This window comes from Microcaecilia unicolor, chromosome 9, assembly GCF_901765095.1.
Source record: "Microcaecilia unicolor chromosome 9, aMicUni1.1, whole genome shotgun sequence".
NCBI lineage: Eukaryota > Metazoa > Chordata > Amphibia > Gymnophiona > Siphonopidae > Microcaecilia > Microcaecilia unicolor.
The window spans coordinates 28303165-28320130 of record NC_044039.1 but is presented as its reverse complement, the minus strand read 5'-3'; the positions used below and the strand labels follow the sequence as shown (position 1 = coordinate 28320130).

At 47.8% G+C, this 16966-nt stretch overlaps 1 protein-coding gene across 7 annotated transcripts in view; it reads left to right on the top strand.

Annotated features, from left to right (window-relative positions):
• The window catches only part of HCFC2 (host cell factor C2), a 106593-nt gene that overhangs the window by 41945 nt on the left and 47682 nt on the right, over positions 1-16966 (top strand). For all 7 annotated transcript variants that reach the window (XR_003943341.1, XM_030214418.1, XM_030214417.1 and 4 more), the window contains exons 9-10: positions 2382-2479; positions 4734-4896. Coding sequence is in view for 6 of the 7 variants with exons in the window: in XM_030214418.1 (XP_030070278.1) it covers positions 2382-2479; positions 4734-4896 (261 nt within the window). In the remaining variant the exon portion in view is untranslated. The remainder of the gene's footprint in view (positions 1-2381; positions 2480-4733; positions 4897-16966) is intronic.

Below are 16966 nucleotides of genomic sequence, written 5' to 3'. Positions count from 1 at the left end.
ATGGGATTTTAGCCAAAGGTGTTCGGCAGAGCGGGCACAGGAACGTAGGTAGCGGATTCTAGAGGTCAGCCAAGGCAAGGATTTGGTACGCCTTACAGAACGGGGAATGGGAGGAGCGAATAGTATTATAGGAAGAGACAGCCTCATTGACAGACTTGGATAACATAGTGGTTGAGAAGAGGTTTCAAACAGTGGAGGACAGAGTAGAAGAGTCAATAGCCTGAAGATTCCTAAACGCATTGGTGGAGATTGGACGGGACTGGGGGGTAGGGTGTTTAAGTGTGAAAGTTATCAGATGATGGTCAGAGGGGAAGAGCTGAGGCAAGAAACTGGAGAGTGAGCAGTTTGAGAAGAAGATAATATCAAGACAGCGGCCATTCTGGTGAGTGGGGGTAGTGGAGCCCAGTTGAAGATTGAAAGAGGATGTTAAAGTGAGAAACTGAGAAGCACGTAAGAGTCACAAGAATCATTAGCATGAATGTTAAAATCCCCAAGAATGAGGGTAGGAGATGAAGATCTCTTATAAAGCAAACTAGTTGTAATTAACACTTTATAGATAATTAAGTCCAGCCTAATTTATATATACTATAACTTTTGATATCTAGGTTTTACAAATGATTCTTCTGCTACTGTCTTTCCTCTTTATCAAATCAAAATTCATTGTTCTAAAATGCATTGTAACTGTCAGCCCTTGTTACCATATGTTAATAGAAAAGGGTACAGTGGGGGAAATAAGTATTTGATCCCTTGCTGATTTTGTAAGTTTGCCCACTGACAAAGACATGAGCAGCCCATAATTGAAGGGTAGGTTATTGGTAACAGTGAGAGATAGCACATCACAAATTAAATCCGGAAAATCACATTGTGGAAAGTATATGAATTTATTTGCATTCTGCAGAGGGAAATAAGTATTTGATCCCCCACCAACCAGTAAGAGATCTGGCCCCTACAGACCAGGTAGATGCTCCAAATCAACTCGTTACCTGCATGACAGACAGCTGTCGGCAATGGTCACCTGTATGAAAGACACCTGTCCACAGACTCAGTGAATCAGTCAGACTCTAACCTCTACAAAATGGCCAAGAGCAAGGAGCTGTCTAAGGATGTCAGGGACAAGATCATACACCTGCACAAGGCTGGAATGGGCTACAAAACCATCAGTAAGACGCTGGGCGAGAAGGAGACAACTGTTGGTGCCATAGTAAGAAAATGGAAGAAGTACAAAATGACTGTCAATCGACAAAGATCTGGGGCTCCACGCAAAATCTCACCTCGTGGGGTATCCTTGATCATGAGGAAGGTTAGAAATCAGCCTACAACTACAAGGGGGGAACTTGTCAATGATCTCAAGGCAGCTGGGACCACTGTCACCACGAAAACCATTGGTAACACATTACGACATAACGGATTGCAATCCTGCAGTGCCCGCAAGGTCCCCCTGCTCCGGAAGGCACATGTGACGGCCCGTCTGAAGTTTGCCAGTGAACACCTGGATGATGCCGAGAGTGATTGGGAGAAGGTGCTGTGGTCAGATGAGACAAAAATTGAGCTCTTTGGCATGAACTCAACTCGCCGTGTTTGGAGGAAGAGAAATGCTGCCTATGACCCAAAGAACACCGTCCCCACTGTCAAGCATGGAGGCGGAAATGTTATGTTTTGGGGGTGTTTCTCTGCTAAGGGCACAGGACTACTTCACCGCATCAATGGGAGAATGGATGGGGCCATGTACCGTACAATTCTGAGTGACAACCTCCTTCCCTCCGCCAGGGCCTTAAAAATGGGTCGTGGCTGGGTCTTCCAGCACGACAATGACCCAAAACATACAGCCAAGGCAACAAAGGAGTGGCTCAGGAAGAAGCACATTAGGGTCATGGAGTGGCCTAGCCAGTCACCAGACCTTAATCCCATTGAAAACTTATGGAGGGAGCTGAAGCTGCGAGTTGCCAAGCGACAGCCCAGAACTCTTAATGATTTAGAGATGATCTGCAAAGAGGAGTGGACCAAAATTCCTCCTGACATGTGTGCAAACCTCATCATCAACTACAGAAGACGTCTGACCGCTGTGCTTGCCAACAAGGGTTTTGCCACCAAGTATTAGGTCTTGTTTGCCAGAGGGATCAAATACTTATTTCCCTCTGCAGAATGCAAATAAATTCATATACTTTCCACAATGTGATTTTCCGGATTTAATTTGTGATGTGCTATCTCTCACTGTTACCAATAACCTACCCTTCAATTATGGGCTGCTCATGTCTTTGTCAGTGGGCAAACTTACAAAATCAGCAAGGGATCAAATACTTATTTCCCCCACTGTATGTGTGTATAGAAGGTGTCTCCACTGATACAGTGGTTAGTGATTGTATATTGTGCTTATTTTTAAGGTGGTGTTCTGACACAGAATATGCATGTGAATGTCTTCCTTCCCCCGGGAATTAGGCTAGACCTACAGGGCCAAACCAACTCAAATGCTGTTCACACGGTAAGTAAAAGGGAACCTTTCAAAGCAGTAGAGAGGACATATGGGAGGCAGTTCTGTATAGGTCACCAAAATGTGGGCAAAAAGGAAGACACTAAGCACTGTTCTCTAATGGCATCTGCGTGACCAGATTATGTGTTAGAATACTAGCGTAAGTCTGCATTTAGGCACCAACATTTACATAGTAACATAGTAGATGACGGCAGAAAAAGACCTGCACGGTCCATCTAGTCTGCCCATGATAAACTCATATGTGTATACCTTACCTTGATTTGTACTTGTCTTTTTCAGGGCACAGACCGTATAAGTCTGTCCAGCAGTATTTCCCGCCTCCCAACCACCAGTCCCGCCTCCCATCACCGGCTCCGGCACAGACCCCGTATAAGTCTGCCCTCCCCCATCCTAGCCTCTCAACCACCAACCCCTCTTCCCCCCGCCACCCAATTTCAGCTAAGCTTCTGTGGATCCATTCCTTCTGCACAGGATTCCTTTATGCCTGTCCCACGCATGTTTGAATTCCGTTACCGTTTTCATCTCCACCACCTCCCGCGGGAGGGCATTCCAAGCGTTCACCACCCTCTCCGTGAAGAAATACTTCCTGACATCTTTCCTGAGTCTGCCCCCCTTCAATCTCATTTCATGTCCTCTCGTTCTACCGCCTTCCCATCTCCGGAAAAGATTCGTTTGCGGATTAATACCTTTCAAATATTTGAACGTCTGTATCATATCACCCCTGTTCCTCCTTTCCTCCAGAGTATACATGTTCAGGTCAGCAAGTCTCTCTTCATACGTCTTGGATCGCAACTCCCATACCATCCTCGTAGCTTTTCTTTGCACCGCTTCCATTTTTTTAACATCCTTCGCAAGGTACGGCCTCCAAAACTGAACACAATACTCCAGGTGGGGCCTCACCAACGTCTTATACAGGGGCATTAAAACCTCCTTTTTTTCTGCTGGTCACACCTCTCTCTATACAGCCTAGCAACCTTCTCGCTACGGCCACCGCCTTGTCGCACTGTTTCATCGCCTTCAGGTCCTCAGATACTATCACCCCAAGATCCCTCTCCCCGTCCGTGTCTATCAGGCTCTCCCCACCTAACACGCCTCCCTTGGATTTCTACTCCCTAAGTACATCACTTTGCATTTCTTCGCATTGAATTTTAATTGCCAAACGTTAGACCATTTTTCCAGCTTCTTCAGATCTTTTTTCATGTTTTCCACTCCCTCCGGGGTGTCCACTCTGTTGCAAATCTTGGTGTCATCCGCAAAAAGGCAAACTTTACCTTGTAACCCTTCGGCAATGTCACTCACAAATATATTGAACAGAATGGGCCCCAGCACCGATCCCTGAGGCACTCCACTACTCACCTTTCCCTCCTCCGAGCGAACTCCATTCACTACCACCCTCTGGCGTCTGCCCGTCAACCAGTTCCTAATCCAGTTCACCACTTCGGGTCCTATCTTCAGCCCTTCTAGTTTATTCAAGAGCCTCCTGTGGGGAACCGTGTCAAAAGCCTTGCTGAAATCTAAGTAGATGACGTCCATAGCACGTCCTTGATTTAATTCTCCTGTCACCCAGTCAAAGAATTCAATGAGATTTGTTTGGTGTGACCAGTTACACTTGGTCTATGGCAGGTGTAAATGCTTGTGCCTAAATATTGGCAGATATGGCGTAACTTACAGTATGCTATAAGCTTTATGTGCAGGTATGTGACTTGTTCATGCGTTTGCTTCTGTTGCAGTTATGCTCTATAGCATTGAGGAGCTACTTTACATAATAATGCCTAAGTGCAGTTATGTGCATAACTGCATTCATTACACTCTGCATATTATAGAATCAGGCAGATGGTGTTTTTTTTTTTTACACATTGTTATATTGTATGTATATTTCTTGTAATTTTTGGTCATTCATAATTGTGAAAATGGTTGAGAAAGAGGCCTGGAAATTTGGGGGTTTTCATATAAAGATGACAGTATTGTAAGATGCTTGATGACCAATTTTGTTTCCCAGTGGTCTATTTCCAGCATGCATCAGTATAATCTGTTTTGGAAATGCTGGATTTGGTAGTACAGTTGATTTTACAAATATCTGGGATTCTCAGAAGTGATAGGGTTTTTTTTTTCTTAGGTTCATTAGAGGCCCAGAGCTTTGACTTTTCATCCTTTGCAGCTGTAACTGAAGATCAAAGGCTAGGTGCTTTGTGGTTTTTCTTCCCCACATTTGTGACATAATTATGAATGGTTTTCTTTTGTTTAGGTGCAAGTTCCTGCTTCAACAAATTCCTTAATACAGAATACCACAGAAACTCAACCCTCAGACATGAAAGTAATCACTGCAGAAAAACAATCTGATATGGGAGGATTCAGTGAATCAAATGCCGTATTCCATTCACCTTCAGTATTTCATCTTAAAACTTTAGGTAAGACTGGTTTGTAGTTAGATAATTTGAGGTAAAAGAAAAAAATAAAACACCTTGTACCTCCACTTTTTGGAGCGGAGGAGTAGCCTAGTGGTTAGTGCAGTGGACTTTGATCCTTGGGGAACTGAGTTCAATTCCCACTGCAGCTCCTTGTGACTCTGGGCAAGTCACTTAACCGTCCATTGCCCCTGGTACAAATAAGTACCTGACCGCTTTGAATGTAGTTGCAAAAAGCACAGAAAGGCAGTATATCAAGTCCCATTTCCCTTTCCTTTCCCTTTTTACAAGATTGCATAATAGGTACAGAACAGGAGAAATGCCTTTTGGAAATGAGGCCTTGCCTGTGAATGATAGTCTGCTTAACCGTTGCCCTGGTCAAGGTGGGTTGCAGCAGCAAATAATACAGTAATTTACATCAAGTAACAAAAATTTGGGATAAAAAATTGACCATAAGAAACTATAAAATAGAATCATCCCAGGTTCTTTCCCAATTCCCACGTCCGTTTGTAATCTCAACAGCTTACTAAACTACTTAATAGTTCTCTTGGTTATCTTGTAATTAGTGAAAGAACCAGGTCTTCAGTTTTACCGCTAGTGTCCGTAATTCAGTTCCAGTTTTAACTCTCCCATCCGAGTTCTAAATTTGAAAAGAAATTCCTTGAATGGTTGATTCTACATAGATGTCTAAATCCCTAAGAAGAGGGAGTCACTAAACCTCAATACTGCTGCTGCAAAGCCCTAGTAGGTAGGTATATACTAGGAAAGATACCTAGGCCCAATGCCTCAAAGTGATTTGAATAAAGTAGTAAGGAACACTGTACTGAACCAGAAGACAGTGTAAAGAGATAAGGAAAGGAGCAACCCTCTCCCATCTCTTCCAGCTTATAATGCTCTCTTCAACAATATTTTGGAGTAATTGCAAATGTTGGGTTTTTTTTGGGGGGGAAGACCCAAGTAGACTGTATTGCAATAGTCCAGACATGAAATCACAGAGGCCTGCATAATCTGCCTAAACTCTGACTCGTGGAGAAAAGACTTAATCTGCCAAATATTTGCAAGTTGTTGAATGCTTTCTTGAAAACTGCCTTTCCTTGGTCATGCATAGTTAGCACCAAATCAGTCAAACCCCCAAGACTACAAATTTTATTTTGTACAATCAGAGGAGTCCCAGCAATAATAGGACCAGAGTTATTTTGTATATGTATAAAGTCAAACTGTGGAGTTTATAAGTATAATTTCAAAACACAGCCTTCACAGGGATTTTGGATTCATAGGTTTTCCCTCTGTCTTTCAGCGTCTCCTCTTGACTAGTTTCTGAAACTCTCTTGCATGCTACCTGTAGCTGGATAAAAACAATAAATTAGACACTTGTCTTAGAACAATAGTTCTCAACCCTGTCTCCTCAGGTCACACCCAGACAGTCAGGTTTTCATGATATTCACACTGAATATGCATGAAGTAAATGTGCATACAAAGGAGGTAGTGCATGCAATTTTATCTCATGCATATTTATTGTGGATATCCTGAAAATCTGACTGTGTGTGTTTCTTCAGTATTGGGTTGGAAACTCCTGTCTTAGACTAACAAATAGGGATGCCTCTGTTGTAAAGTTAGTTCTCCGAGGACAAGCAGGCTGCTTGTTCTCACTGATGGGTGACGTCCACGGCAGCCCCTCCAATCGGAAACTTCACTAGCAAAGTCCTTTGCTAGCCCTCGCGCGCCCGCGCGCACCGCGCATGCGCGGCCGTCTTCCCGCCCGAAACCGGCTCGAGCCGGCCAGTCTTCTTTTGTCCGCACTCGGTACGGTCGTGTTTTCGCCGTGTCGAGCCCCGGAAAGTCGACCTCGCGCGTCCAATTTGTTTTGAACGTGTTTTTTTTCCTTCGGGAAAGCTTTGTCCTAGTCGGGAAGTGCTCCGGAAACCCCCCGCCGGGTTTCGTGTAAATCCTCCCCGTACTTCCAGCTTTTTTGCCCCGGTAAGTTTTCTTTCGTCGTCGGGGTAGGCCTCTTTTCGGCCTCGGTCGAGATTTTTTCTCCCTCTAAATTTGGTGCTTCAAATTTCGCCATTTCGGCTTTTGATTTCGCCGGCGTGATTTTTCCGCCCATGACATCGAAGCCTTCCAGCGGCTTCAAGAAGTGCACCCAGTGCGCCCGGGTTATCTCGCTCACTGATCGACACTCGTCGTGTCTTCAGTGTCTGGGGGCCGAGCACCGCCCTCAGAACTGCAGTCTGTGTTCCCTGCTTCAAAGGCGGACTCAGGTAGCGAGACTAGCCCAGTGGAACGTGTTGTTCTCGGGCTCTTCGTCGGCATCGGCACCGGGATCTTCGAGTGCATCGACGTCGTCAGCGTACAGACCATCTTCCTCGGCCGCCCCTGCATCGAGTGCATCGAGGCATCGGGCCTCTGCATCGGCGCCGAGACATCGGATAGCTGCATCGACGTCGGTGGTACCAGGACCTCGTCTGCTGATGTCGTCGGACGGTGGTGCATCGGGTGGAGTGCAGGTGAGGGCTGTCCATTCCCTGCTGGTGGCGGTGAGCCCTCGGGTGGGTCTCCGCCTACCCTGAGGGCTCCTGCGGTACAGCCCCCCCGAGATCGACCTTCTTCAGTCTCGGCCCCGAGGAAGCGACGGATGGATTCGACGTCCTCCTCGTCGGTGCCGGGGAGCTCCGGTGACATGCTTCGGAAGAAATCGAAGAAGCATCGACACCGGTCTCCTCCCCGTGTCGGCACCGAGAGCTCTGGGTCGCCGAGGGATTCGGCACCCAGCAGGCATCGGCACCGAGAGGACCGCTCACCCTCTGTTCAGGAGGTGTCGATGCGCTCCGCTCTGGACAGCCCGGAACAGCCTCCACGCCCGGAACAGGTACTGACGTCGACGCCTGCATCGACCTCTCAGCCTTTCTCTGCAGCCGCTCTAAACGAGAGCCTCCGGGCCGTTCTCCCAGAGATTCTGGGAGAGCTGTTGCGCCCTACCCCTCCGGTACCGGCGGTGCTTGCGCCACCGGTACCGTCGAGCGTGGCGCCGGCTGGCCCATCGCCCAGGTTGAGGTCCCCGACGTCGGTACCGCGTGCTGGTACCGACCGCGGCCACCTCCCAGGAAGGCTCCCCGACTACGTCGGCGGAGGGAGCTTCGCCGATGCGGGCGAGGGAGTCTACCTCTCGACGCCCCCATCGTGGACGGGTTCCACGGAGTCGAGCAGGGCGAGGTTGCAGACACAGGTCCGTGAACTTGTGTCTGACACCGAGGGTGAGGCCTCGTGGGAGGAAGAGGAAGATCCCAGATATTTCTCTGACGAGGAGTCTGAGGGTCTTCCGTCTGATCCCACTCCCTCTCCTGAGAGACAGCTTTCTCCTCCCGAGAGTCTGTCTTTTGCCTCCTTTGTCCGGGAGATGTCTACGGCCATCCCCTTCCCGGTGGTTGTGGAGGACGAGCCCAGGGCTGAAATGTTTGAGCTCCTGGACTATCCTTCTCCACCTAAGGAAGCGTCCACTGTTCCCTTGCACCATGTCCTGAAGAAGACATTGCTTGCGAACTGGACCAAGCCATTAACTAATCCCCACATTCCCAAGAAGATCGAGTCCCAGTACCGGATCCATGGGGACCCAGAGCTGATGCGCACTCAGTTGCCTCATGACTCTGGAGTTGTGGATTTGGCCCTAAAGAAGGCTAAGAGTTCTAGGGAACATGCTTCGGCGCCCCCGGGCAAGGACGCTAGAACCTTAGACTCCTTTGGGAGGAAGGCCTACCATTCCTCTATGCTCGTGTCCAAGATCCAGTCTTACCAGCTCTACACGAGCATACACATGCGGAATAATGTGCGGCAGTTGGCGGGCTTGGTTGATGCTCTTCCCCCTGAGCAAGCCAAGCCTTTTCAGGAGGTGGTCAGGCAGCTGAAGGCGTGCAGAAAATTCCTGGCCAGAGGAGTTTATGACACTTTTGATGTTGCGTCCAGGGCCGCTGCTCAAGGTGTGGTGATGCGCAGGCTCTCATGGCTGCGTGCCGCCGACCTGGAGAATAGAATCCAGCAGCGGATTGCGGACTCGCCTTGCCGTGCGGATAACATTTTTGGCGAAAAAGTCGAGCAGGTGGTAGAGTCTCTCCACCAGCGGGACACCGCATTCGACAAGTTCGCCCGCCGGCAGCCTTCAGCTTCTACCTCTACAGGTAGACGATTTTTCGGGGGAAGGAAGACTGTTCCCTATACTTCTGGCAAGCGTAGGTACAATCCTCCTTCCCCGACAGCCTGCGGCCCAGGCTAGCCCCAGCGCGCTCGCTCTCGTCAGCAGCGTGCGAATCAGCAAGGCCCGCGGCTCCCCAGCAAAAGCAAGGGGCGAGCTTTTGACTGGCTCCAGCAGAGCATAGCCGACATCCAAGTGTCAGTGCCGGGCGACCTGCCTGTCGGAGGGAGGTTGAAAGCTTTTCACCAAAGGTGGCCTCTCATAACCTCCGATCAGTGGGTTCTCCAAATAGTCCGGCAAGGATACACCCTCAATTTGGCCTCACAACCTCCAAATTGTCCACCGGGAGCTCAGTCCTACAGCTTCCAGCACAAGCAGGTACTTGCAGAGGAACTCTCCGCCCTTCTCAGCGCCAATGCGGTCGAGCCCGTGCCATCCGGGCAAGAAGGGCTGGGGTTCTATTCCAGGTACTTCCTTGTGGAAAAGAAAACAGGGGGGATGCGTCCCATCCTAGACCTGAGGGCCCTGAACAAATATCTCGTAAAAGAAAAGTTCAGGATGCTTTCCCTGGGCACCCTTTCCCCATGATTCAGCAAAACGATTGGCTATGCTCTCTGGACTTGAAGGATGCCTACACACACATCCCGATACTGCCAGCTCACAGACAGTATCTGCGATTTCAGCTGGGCGCACGCCACTTCCAGTACTGTGTGCTACCCTTTGGGCTCGCCTCTGCGCCCAGGGTGTTCACAAAGTGCCTAGCTGTGGTAGCAGCGGCGCTTCGCAGGCTGGGGTGCACGTGTTCCCATATCTCGACGATTGGCTGGTGAAGAACACATCCGAGGCAGGAGCCCTGCAGTCCATGCAGATGACTATTCGCCTCCTGGAGCTACTGGGGTTTGTGATAAATTACCCAAAGTCCCATCTTCTCCCAGTGCAGAAACTCGAATTCATCGATCCCTGCTGGATTCTCGGACGGCTCGCGCCTATCTCCCAGAGGCGAGGGCCAACACTTGTTGTCCCTCGTCTCGCGGGTGCGAGCGTCCCAGCAGATCACAGCTCGGCAGATGTTGAGATTGCTGGGCCACATGGCTTCCACAGTTCATGTGACTCCCATGGCCCGCCTTCACATGAGATCTGCTCAATGGACCCTAGCCTCCCAGTGGTATCAGGCCGCCGGGGGTCTAGAGGACGTGATCCACCTGTCCACGAGTTTTCTCGAATCCCTGTATTGGTGGACGATTTGCTCCAATTTGACTCTGGGACGTCCCTTCCAAATTCCTCAGCCTCAAAAAGTGCTGACCACGGATGCGTCTCTCCTGGGATGGGGAGCTCATGTCGATGGGCTTCACACCCAAGGAAGGTGGTCCCTCCAAGAAAGCGATCTACAGATCAATCTTCTGGAGTTGCGAGCGATCTGGAACGCTCTGAAGGCTTTCAGAGATCGGCTGTCCCACCAAATTATTCAAATTCAGACAGACAATCAGGTTGCCATGTACTATGTCAACAAGCAGGGGGGCACCGGATCTCGCCCCCTGTGTCAGGAAGCCGTCAGCATGTGGCTCTGGCTCGCCGTCAAGGCATGGTGCTCCAAGCCACATATCTGGCAGGCGTAAACAACAGTCTGGCCGACAGGTTGAGCAGGATTATGCAACCTCACGAGTGGTCGCTCAATTCCCGTGTGGTGCGACAGATCTTCCAGGCGTGGGGCACCCCCCTGGTGGATCTCTTCGCATCTCAAGTGAACCACAAGGTCCCTCAGTTCTGTTCCAGGCTTCAGGCCCACGGCAGGACTGGCGTCGGATGCCTTCCTCCTGGATTGGGGGGAAGGTCTGCTGTATGCTTATCCTCCATTCCTCTGGTGGGGAAGACTTTGTTGAAACTCAAGCAAGACCGAGGCACCATGATTCTGATTGCTCCCTTTTGGCCAGCGTCAGATCTGGTTCCCTCTTCTTCTGGAGTTATCCTCCGAAGAACCGTGGAGATTGGAGTGTTTTCCGACCCTCATCACGCAGGACGAAGGGGCTCTTCTGCATCCCAACCTCCAGTCCCTGGCTCTCACGGCCTGGATGTTGAGGGCGTAGACTTTGCCTCTTTGGGTCTGCCAGAGGGTGTCTCCCGCATCTTGCTTGCTTCCAGGAAAGGACTCCACTAAGAGAAGTTACTTCTTTCATTGGAGGAGGTTTGCCGTCTGGTGTGACAGCAAGGCCTAGATCCTCGCTCTTGTCCTACACAGACCCTGCTTGAATACCTTCTCCACTTGTCTGAGTCTGGTCTGAAGACCAACTCCGTAAGGGTTCACCTTAGTGCAATCAGTGCATACCATTACCAAGTGGAAGGTAAGCCGATCTCAGGACAGCCTTTAGTTGTTCGCTTCATGAGAGGTTTGCTTTTGTCAAAGCCCCCTGTCAAGCCTCCTACAGTGTCATGGGATCTCAATGTCGTTCTCACCCAGCTGATGAAACCTCCTTTCGAGCCACTGAATTCCTGCCATCCGAAGTACTTGACCTGGAAGGTCATTTTCTTGGTGGCAGTTACCTCGGCTCGTAGAGTCAGTGAGCTTCAGGCCCTGGTAGCCCAGGCCCCTTACACCAAATTTCATCACAACAGAGTAGTCCTCCGCACTCACCCTAAGTTTCTGCCAAAGGTTGTGTCGGAGTTCCATCTGAACCAGTCAATTGTCTTGCCAACATTCTTTCCCCGTCCTCATTCCTGCCCTGCTGAACGTCAGCTGCACACATTGGACTGCAAGAGAGCATTGGCCTTCTATCTGGAGCGGACACAGCCCCACAGACAGTCCGCCCAATTGTTTGTTTCTTTTGATCCCAACAAGAGGGGAGTGGCTGTAGGGAAACGCACCATATCCAATTGGCTAGCAGATTGCATTTCCTTCACTTACGCCCAGGCTGGGCTGGCTCTTGAGGGTCATGTCACGGCTCATAATGTTAGAGCCATGGCAGCGTCGGTAGCCCACTTGAAGTCAGCCACCATGGAGGAAATTTGCAAAGCTGCGACGTGGTCATCTGTCCACACATTCACATCTCATTACTGCCTGCAGCAGGATACCCGACGTGACAGTCGGTTCGGGCAGTCAGTTCTTCAGACCTGTTTGGGCTTTAGGATCCAACTCCACCCCCCGAGGGCCCTGTTTGTTCTGTTCCAGGCTACACTCTCAGTTAGTTGGTAAATTTTTTAGGTCAATCTCAGTTATGTCCTCGCCGTTGCGAGGCCCAATTGACCAATGTTGTTGTTTTGAGTGAGCCTGGGGCTAGGGATACCCATCAGTGAGAACAAGCAGCCTGCTTGTCCTCGGAGAAAGCGAATGCTACATACCTGTAGAAGGTATTCTCCGAGGACAGCAGGCTGATTGTTCTCACAAACCCGCCCGCCTCCCCTTTGGAGTTGTGTCTTCCCTTGAAGTGTATTGTCTTGCTACATACTGGACTGGCCGGCTCGAGCCGGTTTCGGGCGGGAAGACGGCCGCGCATGCGCGGTGCGCGCGGGCGCGCGAGGGCTAGCAAAGGACTTTGCTAGTGAAGTTTCCGATTGGAGGGGCTGCCGTGGACGTCACCCATCAGTGAGAACAATCAGCCTGCTGTCCTCGGAGAATACCTTCTACAGGTATGTAGCATTCGCTTTCCTTATCATTTTCTACAGATCAGCCCAGAACTTGTGGGTTATGTTCATCCGATCAGGGGATGTATATAGAGAAAGAAAGTAGTTCTTGGTGATTTTCCCCTTAAGGGTATCGTGTAGTCCTGGAACCTTCAGTATTTTCTGTCCTGTATTGATGGTGTTGATACTTTGTCCAGTTCCTTGGCTTCTTAGCCCTACTAATTCCTAAGCTAGATTTTTTTTTTTTAGCCATTTTAAACTAATTCAAGAACATCTGCATCTTGGAAAATTCCAAGCCTCTTTCTTTTTTCTCCCTCCAGAAGGGGTTGAGAAGCATCCAAACAGGTCCTCTGAGGCTGACTGGGCCAGTTTCCTAGCTGGGACCCAGTCGAGTATAGGCGGTATTGCTGAACTGCTTGATACCAAAGGATAGTACTCGGTGGTGCTGAGTCCCTTCCCTCCTTTTTCCACTGATTTCCTCAAACTGCAAGTGTCACGCAACGCCTAGCACCTGCCTGGGGTTAACCCTGCGGCCACTTAGTGGGTCTGCCCTCACTACTGCTTAGATACACATGCACCTGCCGCTTGTACTGTACATTAGCACCCTCCTCCCACCAACTGGTACCACTTACCTCTGGGTGAATCTTCCACTCTCAAGTTATTCCCTAGTGATTTCTAGGACTCTGGATCACACTCCAAGGGTCCACAGTTCCTAGAAAGCAACCACAGACCCATAACACAACCACTAGGATTCTTAATCAGTCCATAACGAGCAGAGCCAATAAAGGAATTGGTTTATTATCATTAAAAAAAAATGTAGAACAGTGAACTGTAGAAAAAGGTGACAGCAAGCAATAACAGGTAACTGAAACAAGGATCACATTAAACTGTCTGAACACTTTTGTTACTACCTAGGTAGCACCTGGGAGTTTTAGGGAAAATTACTGCTCACAAGTCTTGAACAGGGGTCTCAGGACAGAGAGATTTCTTCTCTGTACCTTTAAGCTGAGACTAAAGAAAATCCAGTACCTTGTGGCTAGATTTGAACTCCAGGGCCAATCAGATCCCAGGACACCAGCTTTGAAAGTATCTGCCCAATGGTACTGCAGATTACCTTTCACCAAGCTTAATCTGGAAAAGAAAGTCTTTCTGCAACAGCTTCAAAACACAAAAACAAACGCCATCTGCTAGCCAATTAGGACAAATAAACTTCATGAAATTAATACAGTTCACAAGCTTAGAAAACCCACTGTTTTGTCAAAGCAAGTATACTCTTTTATTGCTTATTTTCAGCTATTGACTTTTAATTTAGTGTTCATTCTTGTGGCTGCCTACAGTCTTACAGTTGTAAATACTGTATTCCTTTATGTTGATTTACTATGTTTCTCGGCTTTTGACAGCCAGCTGGGTTTTTGCTTATTGGCGATTCTCTTCTATTCAGAAGGAGGCGATAATTCTTGGCATCGTAGTTCTCTTTGGTACTTGAGTATGTTTTGTACAATTTTCTTTTGGTGTCATTCTTTTAAGCCTGCAAGACACTTGGTGTCATGAGCCTAACTTTTTATTTTTTTTTTTAGTAAAAACAGAACTGTCTGCACTAACTCGGTTTTGTTGGCTTTTACCCCAGAACTTTCACAGCATATTTCTTTCAGGACTTCAGTGTTTGCCTTGATCCTGCTGGTGAGCTCTTTTCTCACTGTCTTCATAACTATTTTCTTTAGCACAGCAACTCTTCTACTTGCAGTTTCTATAATTGGTGTGTGCTGTAATCACATTTGGTTCACAGCCTGCATTTCTCTTAATTTCAAATGCATTTTCACTGTTTGCAGTGAGATTTTCTGATCTTTTTGGTTCTTCACTAAGCTTCTCAATATCTGTAGCATTTGGTTTTATTTTTCTTTTCACCTCTGCAGCTTTGGGCAAGGTTCACTTGTTTTTTTTTCTACTCACTGACTTGGTTTTTATGCCCTCTCGGTTTTCTCTGCACTTAGCTGTGCTTCTACTTTTGGATTTGGGGTCCTTTTCTTTGCAGTCTTAGCTATTTCTCTCTCTCTCCAGAGCTTGCCGTGAGAGAAGACAGAATCAACTTTGTTCTCCTCACACACTAGCGCTGCTAAGCTTGGTAGACTGAATTGGCTCTTTTCCTTGTAGCCTCAATTATTTGTGCTTACTAGTCTGTTTTATGGTTATTTGCACACCCTTAGTTGTACTAAGGCTTGTGCTTTTCTACACGCACTGTCTCAGCGGTGGTTCTTAGGTCCTGCACTGTCTCTCAGACTCTGATGGATTTTTTTCCTCTCTGATCTTCCTCTGCTTTTCTCATTAGTTCACCTAGATTGACTTACTGGTTTACTATAGCTTCACTCTCTTGACTGCACTAAACATCACAGGCTCGGCTCTTCTTGGCACCAACTCAATGATATTTTCACCTCCCAGTCTCGGCTGGGCCCTTTTTACTTGATCTTGGTTCTTTTGATTATGCCATCCTTACCCTCCAGCTTGTTTTTTGCATGGGAATTGTCTGGGATTCCTTCTTGGAATTCAGCAATATTTAGCTTCAAGGACTAAAGAGAAGATCTCTAAAAATTAGAAAATTGGTCAAAGGTCTGGCAGTTAACATTTAATGCAAAGAAGTGCAGAGTGATGCACTGGGGGTGCAGAAATCCAAAAGAGATGTACAAGATGGGAGGCAAGAGATTGTTGAGCACAGCTCAGGAGAGAGACCTTGGGGTGATGATATCTGAGGATCTCAAGGTGACAAAACAATGTGACACGGCGGTGTCTGTGGCCAGAAGGATGCTAAGCTGCATAGAGAGGGGTATAACAAGAAGAAAGGAGGTGTTGAGGCCCCACTTGAAGTATTGTATTCAGATTTGGAGGCCATATCTTGCTAAGGACATAAGACATGAAGTGGTCCAGAGAAAAGCGACGAAAATGGTATAGAGTTTGTGCCACAAGACGTATGAGGAGAGACTTGAGGACCTGAGGATGTATACCCTGGAGGAAAGGAGAGATGAAGGTGATTGATACCTTTCAAATACTTGAATTTCTGTCTCATATCTACAAACAAACCTTTTCCAGAGACAGGAAGGCGGTAAAACTAGAGGACACAAATTGATGTTGCAGGGGGGCCATCTCAATAATAATGTCAAGAAGTACATTTTCACGGAGAGGGTGTTAGATACTTGGAATTACCTTCCACGGGAGGTGATTGAGATGAAAATGGTAATAGAATTCAAAAATGTGCGGGATAAACATATAAAGAAATCTTATATGGATAGAGAATGGAACCAAACAAACTTAGCTGTGTTTAAATAGCAACTCCAGTAATTGGAAAGCAAAGCCAGTACTAGGCAGACTTTTATGGTCTGTGCCCTGATCGTGGCTAGACAGATGGGCTAGAGTGGGACATCAATGAACTTCTAAAGTCTGTGCCCTGCAAATGGCAAGGACAAATCAAGCTCAAGAAGTATAAGGTATGATGAGCTACTATGAGTTTCTTTTTTGGGCAGACTGGATGGACCATACAGGTCTTTATCTTCTGTCATCTACTATGTTACTATGATTCATTTTAAGTTCAGCTTCTCCAAATAAGCTATTTATTTATTTAGATTTTGCTCACACCTTTTTCAGTAGTGGCTCAAGGTGAGTTACATTCAGGGACTCTGGATATTTCTCTGTCCCAGGAGGGCTCACAATCTAAGTTTATACCTGAGGCAATGGAGGGTTAAGTGACTTGCCTAAGATCACAAGGAGAAGCAGTGGGATTTGAACCGGCCACCTCTGGATTGCAAGACTGGTGCTCTAACCACTAGGCCACTCCTCCACTGTCATGCCTCTTAAGACTTGTTAACTGTAAAGTCTCAATATCTTGAAGTATAACCTTGGCACACCAGCACACACCTGAAGTCTCTTCATTTTCTGAAGTTTCCTTTATTGAATAAACACAGATAATTTACTCACAGTCAGATGTTCAGAAGTGTTGCCCCAGGGCACAGAGACTCCGTAATTCTGAGAGCTGTATCAGTGGTTGGCGGTAGAAATCTGAAGAGAGGCAGCTTTATTGCAGAGGTGAGAAAATAGTTAAATGGGTAGAAGTAGCTCAGAGCTGGGTGACTGGAGAGTGCAATATCTCATTATGCTTATTTCAATGAATCTTCTGCTTTGCATTGTGCATATTCTGGTGGACATAATGATAAAGGGGATGGAACTCCTCTCATAAGAGGAAAGGCTTAAAGAGGTTAGAGCTCTTCAGCATGGAAAAGAGATGGC